At 44.8% G+C, this 24,142-nt stretch overlaps 1 protein-coding gene across 1 annotated transcript; it reads left to right on the top strand.

Annotated features, from left to right (window-relative positions):
- The first annotated feature begins 1,086 nt into the window (after positions 1–1,086).
- man2a2 (mannosidase, alpha, class 2A, member 2) lies at positions 1,087–22,578 on the top strand. The gene is given in 23 exon segments (XM_007908591.2): positions 1,087–1,423; positions 4,197–4,451; positions 5,040–5,184; positions 6,141–6,312; positions 6,665–6,792; positions 7,773–7,946; positions 8,266–8,452; positions 9,097–9,274; positions 9,649–9,851; positions 10,580–10,725; positions 10,728–10,761; positions 11,947–12,061; positions 12,611–12,678; positions 13,069–13,234; positions 13,383–13,619; positions 14,253–14,375; positions 15,003–15,117; positions 16,929–17,062; positions 17,441–17,582; positions 18,493–18,626; positions 20,338–20,532; positions 21,081–21,191; positions 21,641–22,578. Coding segments are annotated over 23 exon segments (3,447 nt in total). The 5' UTR covers positions 1,087–1,291; the 3' UTR covers positions 21,794–22,578.
- Positions 22,579–24,142: the final 1,564 nt, after the last annotated feature.

Here is a 24,142-nt window from a genome sequence, read left to right as displayed (position 1 = left end):
CCCCGTGATCCTGATCGCATTAAAACCGCAGAGTTTGGCAGCGGAAGCAACAGCAACAACAGCTTGCATTTATATAGCTCCCCTCGTGCAGGGTGGCGTCCCAGAGCGCTTGAAAGCAATGCCTGGCAGGCTTTCTGTTGCCTTGCCCAGGCTTGGACCACCCACCCCACCAGCCACACCGACACTCGCTCTCCAGCGCTGGGACCAGTTGTGCGTCACCTCTCGGCTGGACTACTGCAACGCCCTCCTCGCCGGTCTCCCCTCCACCACCAGCCACAAAATCCAACTCATTCAGAACTCTGCCGCCCGCATTCTCACCCGCACCAAACTCCGCTCCCCGATCCCCCCAGTCCTCACCAGACTGCACCGGCTGCCTATCCCAGAGAGGATCCACTTCAAGATCCTCACCCTCGTATTCAAGTCCCTGCACTCCTCTGCACCCCCCGACCTCTCTGACCTCTCTCTTCAAAACAGCACTTGTTGCTTTCGTTCCTCCGGGTCTGGCCTCCTCCTCGTCCCCCCGAGTCCTCCGCTCCACCCTCGGCGGCCATGCCTTCAGTCACTACACCCCGAGGCTCTGCAACTGCCTTCCTCACTCCCTCCGTCTCGCTCCCTCCCTTCCCGTTTTCAGATCTCTGCTGAAGACCTTTCTTTTCGACCGCGCCTTTGGTCACCTCCCCCTCCCCCCCAACCCTCCCCCCCAACCCCTCAACCCTCCCCCTCCCCCCCAACCCTCCCGGGTCCCGGGATCCCTTACTGTAAAGCGCTCTGAGACGCCGTCCCGGGGTGGGAGGGCGCTATATAAATCCAAGTTGTTGTTGTTGTATGTGTGTGTGTGTGTGTGTGTGAGTGAGTGAAAGAGGGAGGACTGTGGCGGTAGATGCAATCCCTGACCCGCAGGGGGCGCTGTGCCGGAGCAGCACCGGGTGAACGCCGCCGGCGGCCCGAGCCACAGCGCGTCTGACACCGGCTCAGAGGAGGCGTGAAACCCGGGGCCCCGACACCAACCGACCGCTCTGTCCTTCCACACACCGGCGGCGGCGGTTGGGGGTTGGAGGCGGAGGAGAAGGACGGAAGGGGGTGGGGCGGCTTCTTTCAGCGCCCGGTAGCCGGAGCGGGTGGGCCGGGGCCGGGGGCTGGAGTATGGCGGCGGCCGACCAGGCGGCGCACTCTCGCGGCTGAGGGTTGGCACCACCTCCCCTCCCGGAGCCGCGGAGGGGGCGGGCGAGAGGCGGAGGCGGAGACGGAGACGGACGGGCGGCGGTTAGCGGGTCGGCGGCACCGGCCCAACATGAAGCTGAAGAAGCAGGTGACGGTGTGCGGCGGCGCCATCTTCTGTGTGGCCGTCTTCTCCCTCTACCTGATGCTGGACCGGGTGCAGCACGACCCGAACAGGAGGCAAACCGGGGTCCACTTCCCCAGGGTAAGAGCAACCGCCCCGCCCCGCGCTGCCCTGCCCTGCATTGCCCAGCCCAGCCTTGCCCTGCACTGCCTTGCCCTGCCCAGCATTGCCCTGCCCAGCCCTGCCCCGCGTTGCCCTGCCCAGCATTGCCCAGCCCAGCCTTGCCCTGCCCTGCACTGCCTTGCCCTGCCCAGCATTGCCCTGCCCTGCCCTGCCCTGCCCAGCCTTGCCCTGCCCAGCATTGCCCAGCCCAGCCTTGCCCTGCCCAGCCTTGCCCTGCACTGCCTTGCCCTGCCCAGCACTGCCTTGCCCTGCATTGCCCTGCCCAGCCTTGCCCTGCCCTGCATTGCCCAGCATTGCCTTGCCCTGCATTGCCTTGCCCTGCCCAGCACTGCCTTACCCTGCCCTTCACTTGCCCTGCCCAGCACTGCCTTGCCCTGCCTTGCCCTGCCCAGCCTTGCCCTGCCCAGCATTGCCCTGCCCAGCACTGCCTTGCCCTGCCCTTCACTTGCCCTGCCCAGCACTGCCTTGCCTTGCCCTGCCCTGCCCAGCACCGACCGCCCCATACATCGTTTGCTCTCGCCTGCCCTGTAAGCCCTCTGGTGCTCACTCGCGCACTCCAAAAAACCTTTGCACTAACATTCCAGGGTCTAATTTTCTCCATTGCAAACTTGTTGTTTTTGGCATCGCTGTGTCAGGAGTCGCTCACTCTGCGCCAGTTACTGTACAGTAGTGAGGGAATTTCTTGCAGATAGTTGCCAGCCAGTGTACACGCTCCGGGCTCCTGCGGGTCAGCGTGGGGCTGCGCTGGGCACTCACTGTCCTTTGTTCAACTGAGGTCCCTCTGACTGACCTACAGGCGGATGCTAACCACGGTGTAGTAATAATGATAATAATCCTTACATTTGATATAGGGTCTTACCACCGTCTTTGAGACCTCTCAAAGCGCTTCACGGAATATACTGTAAAGTGAATTGACTATGTATGTTGTGGGCTGTATTTCTGTTTCACTGTTTGAAAGAAGAACACAGGTTTTCTCCTGTCAACACACCAATACAACTCCGCTTTCCCTCCAAATTCACCAAAATGCATCAATGGGTTACACATCTGATATGTGCGGTGAATTGGAGTACTTTAACATACAGTTAAAGCGCTACAATTTACTACACAGTAATTATCCGTTTCAAGCAGGAGTAAGACCATTGATCTAACCACAACACAACAACAACAAAATTACATTTGTAGAGCACCTTTCACATCGGGAGGACGTCCTATCTAGTTGCCCAAAAGATTCCTTTGCAATATCTGTATCACTGTCTAATAATTCCAAATCTTTTCCAGGAGTTTGTCTAATTCCTTCCTTTATGGATCACTCCAATCCCTTTTGCTAAAAGGAATTCTTTTGCATTTCCTATTCACTTCTGTTGTTCTTATTATAAAGCTATGAGCCCTTGTTGGTCTGACTATTTTTCCTATTCCTAAAAAATTCCAATATATAATAATAATAATATAATAATAATCCTTGCATTTGATATAGCGCTTTTCACGTTGGGAGGACGTCCCAAAGTGCTTCACAGAACACACTGTAAAGTGAATTGACTGTATGTTTGGGGGCGAACGCGGCAGCCAATTGCGCACAGCAATGTCCCACAAACAGTCGTAGATTGAAAATGACCAATTTATTATTGCTTTGTTTTTTTTGGAGGGATTATTATTAGGCGTGTTTAGTACTGCCATTATTGTTTCTATTTCCACTTATGTAATATCTGCTCAACCATTTGACTGATATATTCACACACCAATCACGACGTTTACCCTTGACATTTTTCCTTAAGCAGTTCTTTCTGGGTTAGTTTCATAATAGACAGTATAGGTGGATGTAATTCTATTCATTGCCAGGAAGATGGAATTATTTTATAATTCACTTGGGAGTGTTGGAGTAAAACTAATTCCTGTAATTGGGGTAGCGTCAATGATTTCTTATTATGTGCCTCAGATTCTTAATAGACTGAATCCTTGTATGAGAGCCCGATAATAATACTAATCCTTGCATTTTATATAGCACTTTTCACGCCTTCTAGATGTCTCAAAGCACTTCACAGAATAGACTATAAAGTGAATTGACTGTATATTTTGTGGGCGAAATGCGCTGCACTGCTTGCAAGATTAAGTTTGGTCAGGATCCTTGCATAGTGTCTATAACATGAAGAATGTCTCTAAGAGTTTCAAAGTTTTTTGTGCAATGTAGGAACTGTATTTGTAGGTAAATGCAGCAGTCAGTTTGTGCACAGGCTTGTTCCCCAAATAGCTGTGAAGTGAATGCCCAAATTTATCTTGAGGAATATTGAATGGGATACTGGGAGAAGCTGCCTTCTATTTTGAATAGCTCTGTGTGACCTTTAAAGTCCACCCACTCAGGCTGATGGCTTGTAGTTGTTCAAGAAATACATTGGAAACCACAAATCCTACCCAGAACATAATTAATCCATAAAACCAATTTCCAATCTAGCTAGCAAATGTGCTTTGCTGAATTTCAATCAGAGTTTGTGGAATTATTTAATCTGTCTTACTTCAGATAGCAAGAGTATTGTACAGTATTGCATAATGATGAAATGTCATGCTGAAATGCCGGATGAAGGAGTTTTATACAGAATTGGTGAAGGGGAAATGCTTCAGACTTTTGAAGTAATCGTGTAGAAGTTGAGATCGGCTTTGTGAGAGGACATTGGTTTGTGGAACCCGTACCATGGACCCGGGCGAGAGTAAATGACAATGTATACTCTTTCTCTTATAGAGTCAGATCTCGGTGCTCCAGGATCGCATTGAGCAACTGGAACAGCTTTTGGAGGAAAATCACCAGATAATCGGTCACATCAAAGACTCTGTGCTGGAGCTGACGGAGAACTCGGATGGGCTGCCGGGAATGCTCTCATACCAGAACAATGCCTCCTGGATATTGCCCATGGACAATTATCCCACCTTCCTCTCAGTCTCACCACAAGACTGCCAGTTTGCACTTGGAAATAGAGGGGAGAAAACTGAGCTCCAGGTAGAGGAGAAAATGAATATCTACATGCACACCACACTAAACCAGATGGCGATCCTCCAGATCTCTGAATATATCTAATCAGCAAGGATCAGTGCCACGAGTCATCACTTAAAATCTCTCCTGACATGTCGGCAACCTTGCTGAGATTTAATCTTGCATATAAATAACATTATGTTGTCAATGAATTTTAAGCCGCTGTATCCTTCAATGTGAAGCAGCAGCTTGAAGCCTTTTGTTAAATCTTTTTGAGTTAATATACTTTTTAATTAATCTTTCTCCCCAATGTCCTCCGTCTCGACTGAATATACTTTCACTCTCTTTATTCCTTCTGCCTGTACAGATAACTGTCACCTTCTGGTACTTCCCCAGGTTTTGATTATTTGTGTGTGAGAGACTCGGCTGTGAGTGTTGTCGGGAGGGTTTTCACACTTCATGTGACTTCATCCAACCTCCTCATTTAAACCAGGGAAATATTGGCAAAGGTGTAGGAGGGAAAAAGGAAAAACGAGGCAATTTTTGTCCTTTGTTTTTAACTAAACTGTTTGGCTCTTTCAGGGTGCAGTGTTGAAATGGTGTTTGCTTTAACAGATGCTGGACGTGTATTCAATGCTGAAATTTGACAACCTGGACGGTGGGGCTTGGAAACAGGGCTTTGACATCACGTACGACACGGCCGAGTGGGATGAGGAGCCACTGCAGGTCTTTGTGGTGCCGCACTCCCACAACGACCCAGGTGAGGAGGGGAGACTAAGCCGACACCTGGTCCCAAGAAAAATTGAAGCGCTTTGAGACATCTCGAAAATATGATAAGGCGCTATATCCAATGCAAGGATTATTATTTGATGTTTATCCGGAGTTCAGTTTCGATAGGATTCTAGCTTTTGGTTTGAAGATTTTAGAAGGTTAACAACTTGGAAAGGTGGATATTCTGGATAGATACGATGAGTTGGGACAAAGGGCCTTCTTGATTCATAGCGCTGCAAACCTTGCACAAGCATGCCACGTCCACACAGTGTTTTCTGCAATCGAGGTGGGAGCAGAAGCAGGAACCCTGGGACGATCTCCCCACCCCCCCCAACTCAAGGACATTGAGACCAATTGTGGCATCGTTACTGTCACCCTTGTCTGATGCATTACAGTGTAGACGTTTTTTTTCCTCTGCAGATGAGACAATTCAGAGGGGACCTGATAAGAGGTATTTAGGATTATGAAAGGATTCCATGAGGTGGATATTTAATAGACTGTTTCCACTGGTTGCTGAGTCCAAAACGACGAGGCATAAATATGATCGCCACTAGAAGATCTAAAAGTGAGTTTAGAAGGAACTTCTTCACACAGAGGGTGGTGAGAATGTGGAATTCGCTGTCACTGAAGCATCAACATTTTTAAGAAGGAATAGAGGGTACTAGGAGGGGTGGAGCCTGGTGTGGAGTATAAACATTGGCAATGGACTAGTTAAAGCGAATGGCCTATTTCTGTACTGTAGCATTCTATTGTAATATGCCTCTGCTGAGCGATGCATTTGCCACTGCATTGTGCCAGTTAAAATCGACTTTGAGATGGAATAAAGGAGTGAACAAATGAATTGCTCTATGAAGGTGGAATGACGAGGTTCCCTTTCTGTGACACTTGTCAGAGCTGTAGTTCTGAACCGTGCGGACGGTGACGTTTACTTTCTGTCGCGCACAGGCTGGATCAAAACGTTTGATAAATATTACCAGGACCAGACGCAGCACATCCTGAACAACATGGTGGTGAAGCTTCAGGAGGACAAGCGCCGACGCTTCATCTGGGCTGAGATCTCTTTCTTCTCCAAGTGGTGGGACAACATTGACGCTCAGAAAAGGGCAGCAGTCTGCAGGTACAGGAACACGTCCACATTGGAGGGGAAAAAGAAAGAGCTTTGAATTTTTAAAATCCTTTTTATGTCAAGAGCTTCGAAGCTAAATAAAGATAGATATTTGCGAAGAACTTTTTATCATCAACAACAACAAATTACGCTTGTATAGCGCCCTTCATGTTAGAAAAGAGGTCCCAGGGCATGAGCCAGTCAGGGTTTTTGGACCCAAGCTGGGATTTGAAGGTTAAGCAGTTTATCTATCGCTCTGTGTCTATCGAAAGTCAAGCTGACTGTCCCCTTGGATTTATTTTAATATTCAAATGAAGTGTCTGAGCTGTATTTACCCTCCAGTGTGTGGTGTGCTCTTATCTAGCCTGGCAGCTAATGGTCAGTTGGAGTTTGTGACGGGAGGCTGGGTGATGACCGATGAAGCAAACTCTCACTATTTTGCAATGATCGACCAGCTGATTGAGGGGCACCAGTGGCTGGTGAGAAATGTTGGTAAGTTTCTCTCTGGAGTAGATTCTAGAATCCGTCTTACAGATTTACTACTAATGTGGCACGTGCGGTAACCGAGTGAGGAAGGTTCAGACTGGGCTGTGATGTCCCGTACAGTTGAGTGGCTGAGGATACTTGCTTAAAGTGGAAATAAAGACAATTAGTTTAATGTGCGTTACTAAAATGGCCTTTATTTTTATTTCACCACCTATTCCACAGCTTTCCTCCAGGGCACTGCCAAATCTCTGGACAAAGCCGCAGTTTATGGACTTGGAATTTGCTGGTTTGAGCTTGCAGGTCTTAGACGGAGATGTATAGAGCAGCTAAATTTGTCCATCATTCCCGGAGTTAGGGCAGGGAAAACCAGCCAAGTTTCTGTTCTTTGCCCCTTTATTAGTAATGTGGCATGTGTGGTAGCCGAGTGAGGAAGGTTCAGCCTTGGCCATGATATCCTGTACAGTTGAGTGGCTGAGGGTACTTGCTGCCGGCTGAAACAACAACAACAATAACAACGTACTTATATAGCGCCCTCCAAACAGGGTAGCGTCTCAGAGTGCTTAACAGTGGTGGAGCCTGACTCTGAGCAAGAGCAGGTGGAGAGGTGGCCGTAAGCACGGTCAAAGAGGAAGGTTTTCAGGCAGGACTTGAAAAAGGGGAGAGAGAGGGCAAGGCGGAGGGATTGAGGAAGAGTGTTCCAGAGTTTCAGGCATAGTGGCAGAAAACGCAACCTCCAATGGTGGGGTGAAGGGTATGAGGGATGAGCAGGAGGCCGGAGAACATTGGTCATGTGAACAGAGCACTAGAGGGAAACCAGCATCTGTGGAACTACATCCAACAGAAGAGGCTGGGCATCAGGAGAGAAAGTATAACTAGACTCACTAAATAAATATAATACTAACTCTATTTAGTACAGTCCTGATAATAAACCTCCTCTATGTGTCCTTTTGTACATTCAAATGAACAATCTCCACTCTTGCTTCCAGGAGTGGTCCCAAGATCTGGTTGGGCAATCGATCCATTTGGACACAGCTCGACCATGGCCTACCTGCTTAGACGCTCCAATTTGACCAGCATGCTCATCCAGAGGGTCCACTACTCCATCAAGAAACACTTTGCAGCTACCAAGAGCCTGGAGTTCATGTGGCGACAGAGCTGGGGTATGCGAGTAAAAGCGTTACCATAATACCTCTGCCTTTTCCAAGAAGCAGCAAGATTTGCTGTTTGTTGTGAATGACGTGTGTGTACATGTAATATCTAGCACTTTTGTCATTGAGACCACACCTGTGTGAGGATCTATCAAAAGAGTCTTCCCTATGAGCAGAGTAATAAGGTCCTGAATATGAGACGCTTGTTTCTAGGAGGGAGGTTGGAGGGTGGGATCTGGTTACACGTTGATGAGAAGCTGCCTGGGTTTGATGCCACACTTCTAAAACTAAATAGCGTGTTTTACTTTGTGTTTCCTGTTCTGCGTTCTAGACACTGACTCTAGCACTGACATCTTATGTCAGCTTATGCCGTTCTACAGTTATGACGTCCCTCACACCTGCGGACCTGACCCCAAAATCTGCTGCCAGTTTGACTTCAAACGCTTACCGGGTGGACGCGTCAGCTGTCCGTGGAAAGTCCCTCCCAAGCCCATAACAGACAAGAACGTGGAAGAGCGGTAAGTGGTGACATTGAGCTGCAGTACATGTGTTTAGACTTATAACGACAAAAAGAAAATTAAGAGAAAACTAATAGGTGAAAGGCAGAGGAGAGGGCCTGAACCGATCGCTCTTACGCAGAGCCGGGATACGTATGATGGATTGAATGGCTTTTCTCTGCGTTGAATACTTCTATAAATATGATTAATTTGAGCTTTAAGCAGATGGTAGGTTATCTGTAAGAACTGTACAATGGAGTTATGGTCCATCTGTCCTGGTTAGTCTTTTGAAATATTTTATTCTATTAAACTATTGAAGTTAAGAAACCCAGGTAAACGGGTCCACAGAACATCACCGGGATTGAAGGGAACAGGAGGCCAGATAAGATAAATTTAAATAGTGGCTAGTTGGTGCCAAGCCTGGTGTTTCAAAGCCTTTCAGATTTTAGGAGGAAGGGAATGAGCTGGAGCAGTTGACCATACAGTAGGTATCCTCTTGTTGTTAGGCACAGGATCTACTGGACAATCCTCTCTATTCAGTCTCTTGTTTTCTCATTAACTGATCATTGCTCGCAGAGAACAAAATGTACTATTTACAGAAATGGCCACCGGTTCACTGGCCTCTATCACGTCTATTCTCTCAGTCAAGTTTGTCTATTTTTCAGGGCGAACTTGCTGCTGGATCAATACCGGAAGAAGTCCAAACTGTTCCGTAGTAAAGTGGTTCTGATTCCCCTCGGAGATGATTTTCGCTACGATAAGGCTCTGGAGTGGGATCAGCAGTCGCAGAATTACCAGAAACTGTTCGATTACATGAATTCTCATCCAGAACTTCACGTGCAAGCAAGTACTGAGCATTCAGGTTCCCGTGGCTTTGGTTTTATTTTGTGGAAGATTTGGGATCTTTTCCTTGTTTTATTTTTAGCCCTTTTTAACTAATTCAGTTCACGAATGCTCTTGGTGTTAACTGAGCAGGATATAATTACTTCTAGGGTGAGATGGGCGTACAACGTGGAGCTGTATCCTGGTCGTATGAGTGGGTGGTGGAGTGGGAAGGGTTTGAAGAGATTCCTTTAAGAATTTATGAATTAAAAGCGCTTGTCTGGCCACAATCTCATTCCTAATGTTGCAGATCTGTCCTGTGATGGATAGAACAGCATCTCAATTTCCCCCTTTCATTGTGTTGCTCTGACCTCTGTCTGGCTGTCCGTGTGCAGGTTCAGTTTGGGACACTTTCTGAATACTTCGATGCTGTTTATAAGAAGAATGCCGTTAGCCCGGGCAGCAGGCCGGTGGGCTACCCTGTCCTCAGCGGCGACTTCTTTGCATACGCTGACCGGGAGGACCATTACTGGAGTGGGTACTTCACCTCCCGGCCCTTCTATAAGAATCTAGATCGAGAGTTGGAATCGCACCTCAGGTATAGTAGGGTTCGAATCACATGAGATTCACAAACACTGTGCGCTGAAATTCCACATAATCAGAGTTGAAAGAGGAGGTTAGGAAGAAAATCTTTACACAGTGGGTGGTTGGAGTGTGAAATTCTCTCTATGAATTATTAGATTTCAAGAAAGGAGTTTCTCCCAGTGTCCTGGTCAACAATCCCCCAAATAAAAATGGCTGTTCACTTCATGGCTGTTTGTGGGACATTGCTGTGCACAAATTGGCTGCTGCATTTGCCCACAAAAACATTTACCTACTTCATTGTAAATCCTGTCAAGTGCTTTGGTATTAAATATAATACTTACATTTGGTACAGTGCCTAATGTGAAAGGTGCTATACCAAATATAAGTATTATTATCAATAAGAGAATTGGATAGGTGCTTCAAAATGAGAAGTATTAACGATATGTGAGAAAGCAAGAGAATGGGATAAGACACGTTGTGTGGGGGAAAAAAACAACACAGACTTCTCCAGTAGTGTTATGGGATCTTCAGGGTCTCATTAAAAGATGTCCCCCCCCGCCCCCCCCCCAACACTACTGCACTGGATTGTCAGACTAAACTCTGAGCTCAGGTCTGGCTAGTGGTTTTACACTGGAATGTTATAAGGGTGGGGGAGGTAAACTGATTTTGTAATAATGTATATGATTATTTGTTTAAATGTCTGGCTTTACTTTCCTGTGCAACGGTGTGTTTTTACTGCAGAGCTGCTGAGATTCTGTACAGCCTGGCTCTGAGTCTCGCTCGACGCTCAGGCGCAGACGGCAGATACCCTGTGTCTGACTACAGCTTTCTGGTGGAAGCACGGCAGAACCTGGGGCTCTTCCAGCACCATGATGCCATCACTGGCACCGCAAAGAATTGGTCGTGATTGACTATGGTGTCCGGTATGTGGCAAAAAAAATTCTGTTCGGTTTGCAATCAGTCATTGTAGGTTCAGAGGATCAAAGGGCAGCATTCCATTAGACTGTACTGTCCTGGCCAACAATCCACCAGATCATTTGTTCATCCACCTCATTGCTGTTTGTGAGATCTTGCTTGGGGAAAGTGTAAAAAAAAAGTCACTCAATCCACAAACTGTTTGTGGGACACTGCTATGTGCAATTGGCTGCCACATTTCGCCCACAAAATACAGTCACTCCATTTACAATATATTCAGTGAAGCGCTTTGAGACAGCTCAACAACGTGATAAGATGCTATAATCAAATGCGAGGATTATTATTATTATACCTGTGAGGCGCTTGAGCTGTTTCAATGTGACAACGTGGTGTAGAAATGCCAAATAGTCAACCACGTGCTGCATGCAGTTCCTACAGCAGCCGGGAGCACAGTCACACCATCTCACCAGCCCAGAAAACACTAACAAAAATTCCTATGAAATACATGCCCTGACGATATAATGTCGTATATCTGATCGGCTGCTGTTCCTGTATTTGGGTTGTGGGTGGAAACTACAAATGCAGAGCTTTAGTTTACTGGAAGAGAAATATACAGTCAATTCACTTTACAGTGTGTTCTGTGAAGCGCTTTGGGACGTCCTCCCGACGTGAAAAGCGCTATATCAAATGCAAGGATTATTATTATTATTATTATTATTATTAAAGCACTTATTTGATTGATGCTTCAACAACAACCATAACAAAATTACACTTGTACAGCACCTTTCACGTCGGGAGGACGTCCCAAGGAGCTGGACAGTCAGTGTTTTGGACCCGAGCTGGGGGTCAGGATTGGGGAGGGTGGAGGGCAAGGGGGAAGCAGGGTGATCGAAAGCACAGTTGAAGAGGAGGGTCTTGAGATGGGTCTTGAAGGTGGCAAAGGAGATGGAGAGGCAGAGGGACTGTGGGATGGAGTTCCAGAGGGTGAGGGCAGAGTGGCAGAAGGCCCGCCTACCAATGGTTGGGCTGATGAGGCAGGGGACGTGAAGCGGCCGGAGCCCGCTGAGCAGAGGGAGCGGGGCAGGATGTTAGGGGGTTTGGCACACATCAGGATTTCATTTTGACAACATGACTGGCTTTGTGTTTGTGTTCTGTCTAACTTAATAATTTTTATTCTCACTTTACCTCCACAGGCTTGTGACCTCCCTCATGAATTTGAAGCGAGTAATAATTAACGCAGCGCACTATATGGTGTTACAGGACAAGAACACCTACAGATATGACCGGTCCTCACTCTTCCTACAGCCGGTAAATAATTTTAAAATCTCCTTGAGACCCCGCAGGCCCACCAGTGCATAAGAACCACCGCTAGAGTCATTATAATAAGGCTAACAGCCTGGGCATTTAATAATATAAAGCTGGAAAGCTTATGTGTTACTTCTGCCACCTCAAATCCAAAGTTGAGTCTGCATCATTGGAGACGATCCGTAGCCCCTGGTCTGCACAATAAAGTTGGATGCCTAAATATTTATAGGGGTATCAAGCGCTTTGAGATGTCCTCCCAGTATGAAAGGTGCTACTGTGTATAAATGTAAATTGCATTGTATTCACATGCTTTTTGTATTGGAGCTGTTTGTGATATTTAGTTCAATCGTTTACCCTTTGTTGATCCTGCTTTGAGCACGTTTGCAGTCAATTTTTCTTAGCTTGTGTTGAAAATGTCTCTTCTCCCCCCTACCCCCTCGCCCAAATTGGTCTGAGATTTCTAGACTGACAGCATTCAGCCATTTGAGGCCAGTAGCTGAGCGTGTTGTAGGTTGGTTTGGTGGTGAATTGTTGTGTCTATTTTGATTGCAGGATGACAAGCGCCAAAACCATGAATCGTTGCCGGAGAAAACCGTGATTAAACTGGAGTCTCTCCCCAGGTACAGTAACCAAGATCAATACTTGGTGTGAATTCATTAGGCCTTACAATCCTTTGTTGCTGCCCTGCAGATGTGTGGCTCCTTGTTCCCTGTGTTAGGAGTATGTAAGGCAGGAAACTATTTTTCTTTGGATTTCTTTTATACAAAAATCACATGAAAATTTCCCCTCATTCAGATAGGGAATGACCATTTCGAGAGTGCCTTTCCAAAGTGAAAGGCACTATATAAATATAATTTGTTGTTGGTGGTTTAAAAAAAACCTACCTCTATTCAGTACGAGTTGCCTTCTCTCCATTGAATGCTAGAGTGTGAATGAGCAGTGAAAGAAACCCTGTGGCTAGAGTTTTAATTTGTTGCAATGTGTAACTAGTTTCTTGTGTCACTTTCCAGATTCTTGGTCACATTTAACCCTGTGGAACAAGAGCGTCTCTGCATCATTTCCATTCGCACCAGCTCTCACCGGGTCAAGGTTGCAACTGAAGATGGGCAACCTCTGCCCACACAGATCAGCCCCGTGTGGCAATCTGCCACCAACATGGCAAATGACGTATATGAGGTACGTGATTTAACACACTTATGCTAATAATGATTCATCTAATGATCGTGAATGATTTAAACACATTTATTCTGTGTAAAGTTAAAGTAGAAATTTGTTTTTTTTTATTGCCTGTTTTTTATTGCCTAGTGTTCTCCTTTGACCACAGGTCTCCTTCATGGCTCGACTTCCTGCTCTGGGACTCAGTGTGTTCCAGTTGTCCCAGACCTTTAATATTCACGCTCTGGTGAGAGCCCACTCGGCCATCTACCTCCGCGGCGAAGGCCTGAGTGTGAACAAGAGGGAGCCGTTTAGCGTGAAGATCCTGGAGTCCTCAACCAAGAATTTCTTCATTGAGAATCAGCATATGCAAGTCTGGTTTAATGGGGTGACGGGGCTGTTGGAGGTAAGATTCTTAGACTATGAGCAAGAAACACTTTCCACGTCAATACCCTGAATTACCAGTTGTGATATTTTTACGTAAGCGCTGGTTCCACACAAGGTCACCCTATGCAAATTTGCAGCTACAAATATGCACAACGCCAGGAACCTTCCTTTTTTAGTTTTATATAAACCAACCCCCAGAGGAGCACTAGTTACATCCTCTTGAGAGAAAGCTTGAGTGTTTCCGAGATACAGTTTAATAATTATGGGAGTGTGGAGGGATTGCTGCTTTTATTTTCTTGCTCCATTATTGTGAACTTTTGTTTATGTGCGTTTCACCCACAAATTAAAACAGTCACTCCACGTTACAGTATATCCTGTGAAGCACTTTGAGACATCCCAATGATTATTATTATTAAAGTTCTAGCTAAAATATGTTCCTATAATGAAATGTGCACTAAAGGGAAATGTAACCAGATATTCACTATTTCCTGAGTTTATGCACTGATTACTGTTTCCTTGTATCACTGACGAGGAGGTTTGGGGCAATTCAAATCCATTGCATTAATTTGTCACTAGTTACTATGTGCTTCTCTGTGTACAACCGATGCAAACGAAAGGTCTTGAGTTCAAGGTCCTGCTGTTTTCTTTTCAGGGTATTAGACGGAAAGATGACCAGCAGGAACGGAAGATCCAGGTGGAGTTTATGTGGTATGGTACCCGCCCAACTAAGGACAAGAGTGGGGCATATCTTTTTCTACCCAATGGCGAAGCCATGGTAAGAACATTATAATTCGTTTTCCTTTGGTGGTTCTTGAGTGCTGGGCGGGAGGAGAGAAGTCTTATCCTGGCACCATCCAGCACCATTCCCAGTCTCACTACCTTCTGCCATTAGTGCTGAAACTTCAAACCAAACATTTGAATATGGGATGTAGAAGTAAGTGTCAACCTGCCTGGCTCAGTTGATAACACTCTCACCTCCTGAGTCAGAAGGATGTAGGTTCAAGTCCCACATCGGTACTGACACTCAAGTGCCGTGCTGTGGGTGCGCTGTGTCGTGAGAGATACCGTCCTTTAGATGATAAACCAAGGTTCCGTCTGCCTGTTCAGGCGGACGTTAAAGATCATTCGGCGATCCTTGAGAAAGGAGTTTCTGCCGTCTTTCTGATCAACAATCCCCCCACTTAAAATAAAAACCTGACCATTTAACGGTGGTTTGTGGGACATTACTGTGTACAAATTGGCTGTTGCGTTCACCTAAAAATGTACAATGGTTAAACTCTACAATAAATCCTGAAAAGCACTTTAAGACATTTGAATGGCATAATAAGATGCTACATCATATTATTGTCAGAATCGGAACATTTGTGGTGAGTGACCTCTCTGGAATGTGCTTTGCTTTCAGGCCTACTTTTCCGAAAACCCATCTGTTACTCGTGTGACTGAAGGCCCCTTGGTCTCTGAGGTCAACACTTCCAATCGGAACTTCCACCAGTATGTTCGCCTTTACCATCTGCCAGGTAAGGTCCTGAGCACCTGTACCATAGGAACGACAGCATTGTAGTTGTTTCTATCCCTCACAAACGTCCCTCTTTGTTGGGGCTCGTACCTCCCAGGAACTGCTTCTTTGTCAGTAGTGAAAAGTGAGCATTAAATGCACTCCTTGAAGATCTTTGAGAGATTTGTCCAATTTCTGTCTTAGCCGCACTGAGCTCCAAATCATAGAATTTGGAGCACAGCAAGCCATTGTTTGGCTCAATGTGTTCGAGCCAACTCTCTGAAAGAGCTCCATTCAATCTCACTTCCTTGTCCTTTCAAAATACTTTTTAATCTCTCTTTCTAGGATTTGGCTAATTCCCTTTAAAAGATATTGTAGATTCTGTTTGTTTGTTTGGCATTTTGTGTCCAAACAACCCGCTGTGGTTTCTCTAAGTCTGCTTTAACAGAATTGAAGTTCAGGCTTGAACTATACCTGTCCCAATTCCCTGGCACTGCAGTGAAGATAAAACCCTTTGATAAAGCATTTGTTTAAAGAGATTATAATAATGATTGCTTATCCTGTGTGATGTGCATTCTTAACTCCAACCATTATTGCTGTTTAGTAGCTTTACATTGTCTACATACTAGATGTATTTATTGATTTAATGTACTTTTTACTGTATCTCTTTCTGTGAAAATAAGCACCATTTGTATGTAAAATATATTATATTTGTATTTAAGAATATATAAGAATAGTCATGCTATATCCCTTTCAGAAGTATGTAACCTGTATCAGAGTGCTATTGTTTATAGATTACCTTACTACATGTATTCATACTTCTTGAGTTTACAGTACACTATGTATACAGTAACTAGCTAAATATTAAATAAACTTTATATTGATTTCCAGCACGGAAACAAGCCATTCAGCCCAGCTAGTCCATCCTGGTGTTTGTACTCCCATGTGCTCTATTCTCCATCCACTCCTTACTCCCTCCCTTCTATTCCCTTCTGTGTTTACTTCGCTTCCTCTAAAATGCATCTCATTCAGATCCCATAGTAGCTATCTTGTGGATTCCTGTAGCTTAGTGATTAGAGCACTCGCCTTGCAAGCGAGAGACCTGGGTTTGATTCTTGGGCAAGGCGAAACAATGGACAAGTTTCCTTACTCCACAAGCCTCTGTTTACTAGCAGCAAGTAGGAACCTGGTTACTAGTCGATTGGCAGATCGCTTTTCCATGGGTAATAATTCCTTCCCAAAAAAATAATAATTTGGTCACTCAATCCACAATTGTTTGTGGGACACTGCTGTGCGCAATTGGCTGCTGCGTTTCGCCCTCAAATTATACAGTCAATTCACTTTACAGGATATTCTGTGAAGCACTTTGAACGTCTCGAAGACATGATAAGGCGGTATATCAAATGCAAGGATTACTATTAGGTACCATTTCTGGTTGACTTAATGTGATCTACTAATAACCAAAGGGGCAAAAGCAGAAGATAGTTAAAACACTTAATAGGAAGCTGCACACATTTGTAAAAGTGATTGGAGAAATTATATGTACATATTTAGCACTGATTTTACATTTGAGATATTAATCCTCTATGCATTAAGGTATCTTTGCATGTCTATATATTGGGTGCTAGATACATTGTGACTGTGCAATAAGGTGTGCTGATATTGTTGATCGCATAAATGAACTCCAGTTGTTGGACAAAAGAACCATATAGCTTTCACAGGATCAAAGGAATTAATTGAAACGTCTCATCAATGGCCTGATTTCCCATTCTAACCTGTGGAATAATTCCTTGTAGATGAAGGTGATTTACCTGCTAATGCTTTGATTTCCAGGGGTCGAGGGACTCTCCTTGGATGTTTCTATTGTTGTTGACATTCATGATCAAATGAATCGGGAGCTGGCAATGCGGTTGTCCACCGACATCAAGAGTGGAGACACTTTCTTCACCGATCTGAATGGTTTTCAGGTAAGTGGTTCCTTACAGTACAAATAAGCTTTAATTAAAGTGTCTCTCTCTTTCTCACTTATTTGATGTCTGCGCTCTCACTAAGGAGTCTCTCCACTGACGACATAACCTGGCTCCACAGAACATCCCATACATTGGGATCTGGCTTTGGGCTGGATGTAGCTTGGGAGCCACCTGAGCTGGGAAATGCTCCTAATGGGTGGACAAGCGGCACGTCAGTGGAGTGGCTCTCTGGTATGAAGACAACTGGAGGTAGAACTCAATGATCCTGGGCAAACTGACCCCCAGGAAAAGAGCGTTTACACTGTTAATGCTGCACCAGTAGTGAGAATGCTGCATATTGAAAGTGCTTTCCTTGTGATTTGTGCGTTACTTTAGATTCAGCCACGGAGATACCTTCAGAAGCTGCCTCTTCAAGCCAATTTCTACCCAATGTCAACCATGGCCTATATTCAGGATGAGCACTCGCGGCTCACTCTGCACACGGCACAGGCACTGGGAGTGTCCAGTTTGCACAGCGGTGAGGATTAAGTGTGCAGCTTTGCCTATCCGAACCATCAGTTAATAGCACCGAATTAGAGTTAACATGTGTTGTTTCTGTTAAATAGGCAGAACACATTAGATCTAAGGTGGTGGATGCTGGTTTGTGTAAGGAAAGGATTGTCTATAGATTGCAGTAACCTTTGGTATTTTATTTGGGATATTTTGGTGCATTATAATTCGAGCTCTTGAAGTCATTAGGAGGTGGTCCAAAAATGGTTGTTTTTGCTCAAGGGTAGAAGAATTCGTGCTTACACTTGTGTAATCTATAGCTTCCAGAGGTGAAGATAAAGTGGTGTTTTGGGGAAGTGGGAGTGTGGGTTTAAGGGCATATGTAAAATAAAATAACAATCCTTGCATTTGATTTAGCGCCTTATCACGTCATTGAGACATAATAATAATAATAATCCTTGCATTTGATATAGTGTTTTCACGTCCGGAGGACGTCCCAAAGCGCTTCACAGAACACACTGTAAAGTGAATTGACTATATTTGTGGGCGAACGCGGCAGCCAATTGCGCACAGCAATGTCTCACAAACAGTCGTGGATTGAAAATGACCCATTGATTATTGTTTTGGGTTTTGGAGGGATTATTATTAAGCTCTGTGTGGAGTAAGGAAACTTGCCCAAGGTTTTGTCCTGCCTGGAATTGAACTCTGGTCTCTCACTTGCAAAGCGAGTGCTCTAACCACTGAGCTACAGGACTCCAGGACATCTCAGAGCTCTTCACAAAATATCCTATAAAGTGAATTGACTGTATATTTTGTGGGTGAAACGCAGCAGAATGGCCTTTCTTATTCTACCAGGAGAAAAGTTGCTGCTTGTTTATTTGGTCGAATCTCTCCCTAATCCTGAACATCCGTTCGATCTTTGGTTTCTCTTTTACCAGGTCAGCTGGAGGTTATCCTGGACCGTCGGCTCATGCAGGATGATAACCGGGGCCTGGGGCAGGGGCTGAAGGACAACAAAGTGACCTGCAATCAATTCCGCATCCTGCTGGAGAAGAGAGAGAGCTCGAACAAAGTACATTTTAATTTTAAACTGTCCATCACTTTACATAACCCGTAATTCTCTGAGTCCGTGTAGACCAGGTAGACTTAAATATTCCTAGGTGTGCAATGATTTCTAAGAACAATTAAAAACTAAAGAGAGCGTGGATCCTATTTCTCAGATGTGAGTATCGAGTGTTGAGCAAACAGACGTTACCAAGAGCTTAGATTTTAAGCAAAGAGTTACGTGGATCTGAGAATTCAAGGCTTGCTGTGTTCTTGTTTCCCACTTTGCGGGTTTTATCGGGATTCGCTGCATATCGATTGCAATGTTGCGGCTCACTGTTTACACTTCATTCTCTGCTTTCCCGTTCATTTCAAAAATAACTGCCTGTGAGTGAGTTTTCTGCAGAATATGTGAACCTGTCCTGTCCAGCTCAGACACACCATGAGTATAATCCAGATGGGAGTGTATTTGGGAGGTGTATTGTGCTTAAGCTTGGGTGAAGACTGTCATATGTATATCACAAAGGACTGTGGTCTTCACATGTGAGCCCAGCCAGTGAATACTGTGTGGTGTGTGTGTGTGTGGTGTGTGTGCGTGTGGGCATTAACCTGTTGCTGTCCTGCATTCTCTCAGTTCATGTTTCATTTCAATATTTTCTTCACTCCCGCCCCTTTGCCTACCCCACGCCCTCCCTCTTTAGCATGTTAGCTTTCTCTCAAGGCTGTACTCCATGTTAAAGGCGCTGGCTGTTTCCATCTTTTCCTCGACTGGGACCCAAGAGGTAACATTTCGGGGGGAGGGAGGGGAATCTGTCAGTGAACATCTCCTCTTGTGCTGTGAGTTGTAGCTGCTAAATGAGATCTAGCTAGCTCTGTGGCTTTGTGTACTTGTACCGCTACGTTCTGTGTGCTACAGAAATGCAGTTTTAAGAGTAAAGACCTGTGTTGTGCTGAAGGTATCTACTGGGATCTAAAGCTAATGCAGACTGACCTCTAAATGTTTAGCGAGTTTTATTTAGAAACTAGGCAGCTCTGATGTCTGCTCTGGATCCATGACAATTTTCATGTTGTCTCTGGTGGTTGAGAGTAATTCACATGTAGGCGTTCCTATTTCAGGCAAGTGAAGCACCTCTTCTCCCTATTACACTTCAGCCTTAAAACGTAGTGGGTTAGTTGAACCTGGACCAGAGAAGTTACAAGACTTCTGGCTGAAAGAGGAGCCATGTGATGTTGAGTTTCAGACCGTCTCCACTCAGTTTGTGCTGGGTCTAGGCTCAAGACACAAAAGTGATCCTTTTAAAAAAAATGCACAAGATGAATGAGTACTGACTTGGCTGAGCAGCAGCTGTCACTGAAGAAGTGTATCATTGTCATTCACTGCTGACCCCTGGTGTTGCAGTGAGGACTTCAAATAGGCTAATTGCAAAATGGTGAAACCATTGGGTGAAGTGTTTGTTGTGCCCAACATTAAGTTTGGGTATTTGTAAACCCGGTTTGTTGTTGTGTTAATTGCTAGTTCCGGTTGACAATGTCTGACAGTTTGATTTGGCGAGGTTTGCAAATCGCTTGCTACACTGACCGCAGGGGAATCAGTAGCAGCAGGAAAATGATTCAGGGATAATTGGCAGATAGGTGATCAACTTACCACCCAGTGTAGTCTCCATTTATAGTGAGAGGTGAGACCGAATTAACCTAGATATCAAATGCAGGCGTCTTCATCCGGTGTCTTGTTTTCACAGGTGCAGGATGGCAGGCCAGTCAGCTTTCCCTCTTTGCTGAGCCACATGACCTCCATGTATGTGAACCACAAGGTCATGGCCCTGCCGGTGATTCCCCGGCCCCAGATCGTTCCGCCAGTGAGGTCTTGGAAGCCGCTCTCGGCAAGCGTGCCATGCGACACGCACATCCTGAACCTAAGAACTCTGCAGTCCGAGGTGAGGAGCAAGAAAAGCAAACTAACTGTTCAGTATCCTCCTAGCTCTCTTGGTAATGTCAGGACTTGAACTCATAGTCTGGGCTTTTGGATGCTTCTTTAATTCTATTCCCCGTTTCTGTGCTGATGCTAGCTTCCCACAGAGCAGCATACCCCAATCTCAACTCCCAATATTTATCCAGGAACCTTTTAAGTGAACTTTTTAAGAGAAGGGAGTTTCTGTCACCTGATGTTCCGGCCAACAAATTCCCAATAAAATTGGTCACGCATTCTATGGTTGTTGTGGCACATTGCTGTGCGCAACTGGCTGCCACGTTCACCCACAAAATACGCAGTCAATCCACTTAGTATATGCAGTGTAGCACTTTTGAGACGTTTTGATGACTTGATAAGGCACTATATCAAATGGAAGGATTATTATTCTAAGTATTGTCATGCACTTTGTTTTTTCTAATCTATTTTCCACCCACCAGCCCCGCTTTTTAGTTTGTGCTGAAGCTTGACTTTCAGCTACTGAATGACTAACTTTCTCTGGTGTTTGTGCTGCAGGTGGCTTCAGCCCCCGGCTCGGAGTCTGCACTAATTCTCCATCGCAAAGGATTTGACTGCAGCCTGGAGGCCAAGACCTTGGGCTTCAATTGCAGCACCACCCATGGCAAGGTAGGATGCACTCAGCAATAGGAGGAGGCCATTCAGTCTCATGAACCTGCTCTGACAGTTGATTAGATGTTTTAATCTTATTTTTCTGCCTTTTCTGTGTACCCTTTAAACCTTACCTTCCAAGTTCTGGAAGGTAAGGCTCTGCTATTGTTAAACGCTCTGAGTTGCTGCCCTGCACAGAGAGCGCTATATAAGTGCAAGTTGTTGTTATTCTGTAGAACCCCTACTTTGAAACATAAATTGCAGTTTGAAGTGCAATTTGCACTGTTGCAGCTGGTTGACTTTCTGTGCCCGTGCGCAGTGATGTCACTGATGTGATCAACTACCACATAATAATAATAATAATCCTTGCATTAGATAGAGCATGTTATAACAGGGTTCTTCTGCATCTTCTTTTCAAACATCCCGATAATTTAAATGTAGCTTAAATCCATAATGTTTTTATGCAGCTCTCAATCGAGAATCTGTTTCAAGGCCTAGACATTCGGAGTGTCCAACCCACGTCTCTGTCCCTGCTCTATCCGTCTGAGCCGTTAAACAACAGTGGCCTTATTTCCATGAAGTCGATGGAAGTTTCCACATTCCAGATCCGGATGGTTTGAACAAGCTCCTGGTTACAGGTAAAGACAAGCTAGCAGCATATTAGCAGTAGGACTGTGGCAGGATTGTATATGAGGAGTGAGCACTCGGTGCTTGGAATCCAGCCGATCAGTACAGAGAAGCACAAACGCAATGTAACCCAGGACCAAACTTGTGTGAATATTAGACTGCACTCGACGACAGCACCAGACAGTGACTTCCGAAACAGTGCTTAAAAAAACAAACCTTGTAGATATACGAGTCGTAAGGATAACATTGGAGTGAAGGAAATTCTTGCGCGGTATGTGAACTTCGTTCATCGCCTCCTTTAGTGTGGCTTGTGGTTTCTTAACTTGAGAAGAAAGACTGAATTTCAGTATCAGGAATCTGAAAGAGCCAAGTGGGCTTTAGCCTTTGCACATAATTATAACTGTGATTTTAAAGGGGGTTGGGATGGGGGGGAGAGACAGAACACTAAACCATGGACATGAAGATAAAACTGAATGTAGTACGAGCGTGTGGGCATTTGGAAGAAAGCCTTTGCAGTCGACCTCTGCCGATTCTACATATCAAGAGAAGACGAAGGGAAGCTGGTGATGGTGTGTGAATTGATGCACGGTTGCACACAGCAACGGGACAGAGGATTTCCTAGGGTTTCTGAAAGAGGCATCATGAGTTATGGACTTTTGTTTTCTATTCAATAATGTGGACTTTTAACTGTCGAACTGATGACACTTGCAATCTAAATAAAGCAGGGAGCAATTTGTTCCTGTCTACCTATCCTCGGGTGGAAGATCTCCTGACACTACATGAAAGGAGTCTCCTCATTTTGTGCCAGTTTGTGCAGACATTGGTGAGAAATCACGATTTACCTCTATTCTGTTAGTGGCCCCCTCTGTTTGCAGAATGGCAGCTGTTTGCCGATGAAAAGTTCACTACATTTGACAGTAAATGCAGTAAAGCGCTTTGAGATGTGTTGATGCTTAAGGCTTTATAAAGATGCATTTTTTTTGTAAATCACTTAGAGCTGATGCTCCGTCTGTTTCAATTTTTCTCTTTCTGCCCCACACCATACCCAGAAATGTGGTAACACTAGACTATTTATCACACTGGTTTCGTTCACACACCTTTCTTGGGGGGAGTGGGGGTATTTGTGCAATATCTGTTGTTTGCTATGAGCTCAAACCTCCAGCCCTGGGTGTATTTGATTTCATAGGGCTTTGTTTGGAGTAATTATGTCAATATTGTGATATCAAAGCCAACATTAGTCCTGTGCTCTTTTTGCATTTAATGACAATCATGGTGTATGGCAATTGCAGAATCGAACAGGAAAATAATCTTTAGCCATGTTTTGCCCAGTAGCTTTTATTTCTCAAAAGTATTGCTTCTGCAGATTTATTGTTTTGAGGTTAATTGAGAAGAAACTTATCGAATAACTGCAATGTAGTTACGGTAAGTGGGCTGCTATTTTAAAATTAGAACATCAGAATTAAAACTAAGAAAATCCCGAATAAGATCTTAAAATCCCTCAATAAAGTCTGACGTTGAGATCTCGGGAATGGAATCTTTTCTCCTCCCACATCCAACACCTGAGTCCGAGTGTGCTGTAGTCCTGGCTGATACGGCTCAAACATTCAGTTAATAAACTCGCTAAAACCACTGCCTGGTCAGTGAGTTAAATTACATTATATACCAAACCGATAAAACTGACTTCCACATTACTGCGTCAGATTTTAATTCTAAAGATATACAGTGACTCCCATCCATATTAAACCACTTACTGCAGCCAAATCAGTTTTTACTCGTCATTAATATTTATGCTTTGTGTTGGGAAATTTCTAATAAAGAATCGGGTATCAACTCTAGATTTGTTTTAATAACCTTTATGAAAATTCTTTGGCAGTTGCTTAGAGCTGTATTTCAATGATCAGTTAATACCCAGAGCAGATGTTTTTGAACAGGATTAGCCTCAGAGCATCATTGTGTTGAGAGGCTGCTGAAGTTTTGCAAATCTAATTCAGTTTATTGTCAACAGTGAAAAAGGTCCTGGACTTACTGATCACAGTTGTTTTTTTGTAAATTTACCTGATTGGAAAACGAGTGAATGTGCACATTAAATTGAGATGGTAAATCGAGGTCCCATCTGCCCGTTGAGGTGGATGTTAAAGATCCACTCTGCTTTTCAAGAAGAGAAGTTTCCCCAAATTTTTTAAAAAATGGTCATTAACTTAAAGAGTTTTTGTGGTGCATTGCAGCATATAAAATTGGCTGCTGCATTCACCCTCTAAAAAGTCATTTCTCTTTAGGAGTATATCCTGTGAAGTAGTTTGAGATGTACTCCTGACTTGAAAGGCAATTTATCAAATGTAAGC

This window comes from Callorhinchus milii, unplaced genomic scaffold (assembly GCF_018977255.1).
Source record: "Callorhinchus milii isolate IMCB2004 unplaced genomic scaffold, IMCB_Cmil_1.0 Scaffold22, whole genome shotgun sequence".
Lineage (NCBI taxonomy): Eukaryota > Metazoa > Chordata > Chondrichthyes > Chimaeriformes > Callorhinchidae > Callorhinchus > Callorhinchus milii.
This window is presented reverse-complemented; position numbering and strand designations above follow the sequence as displayed.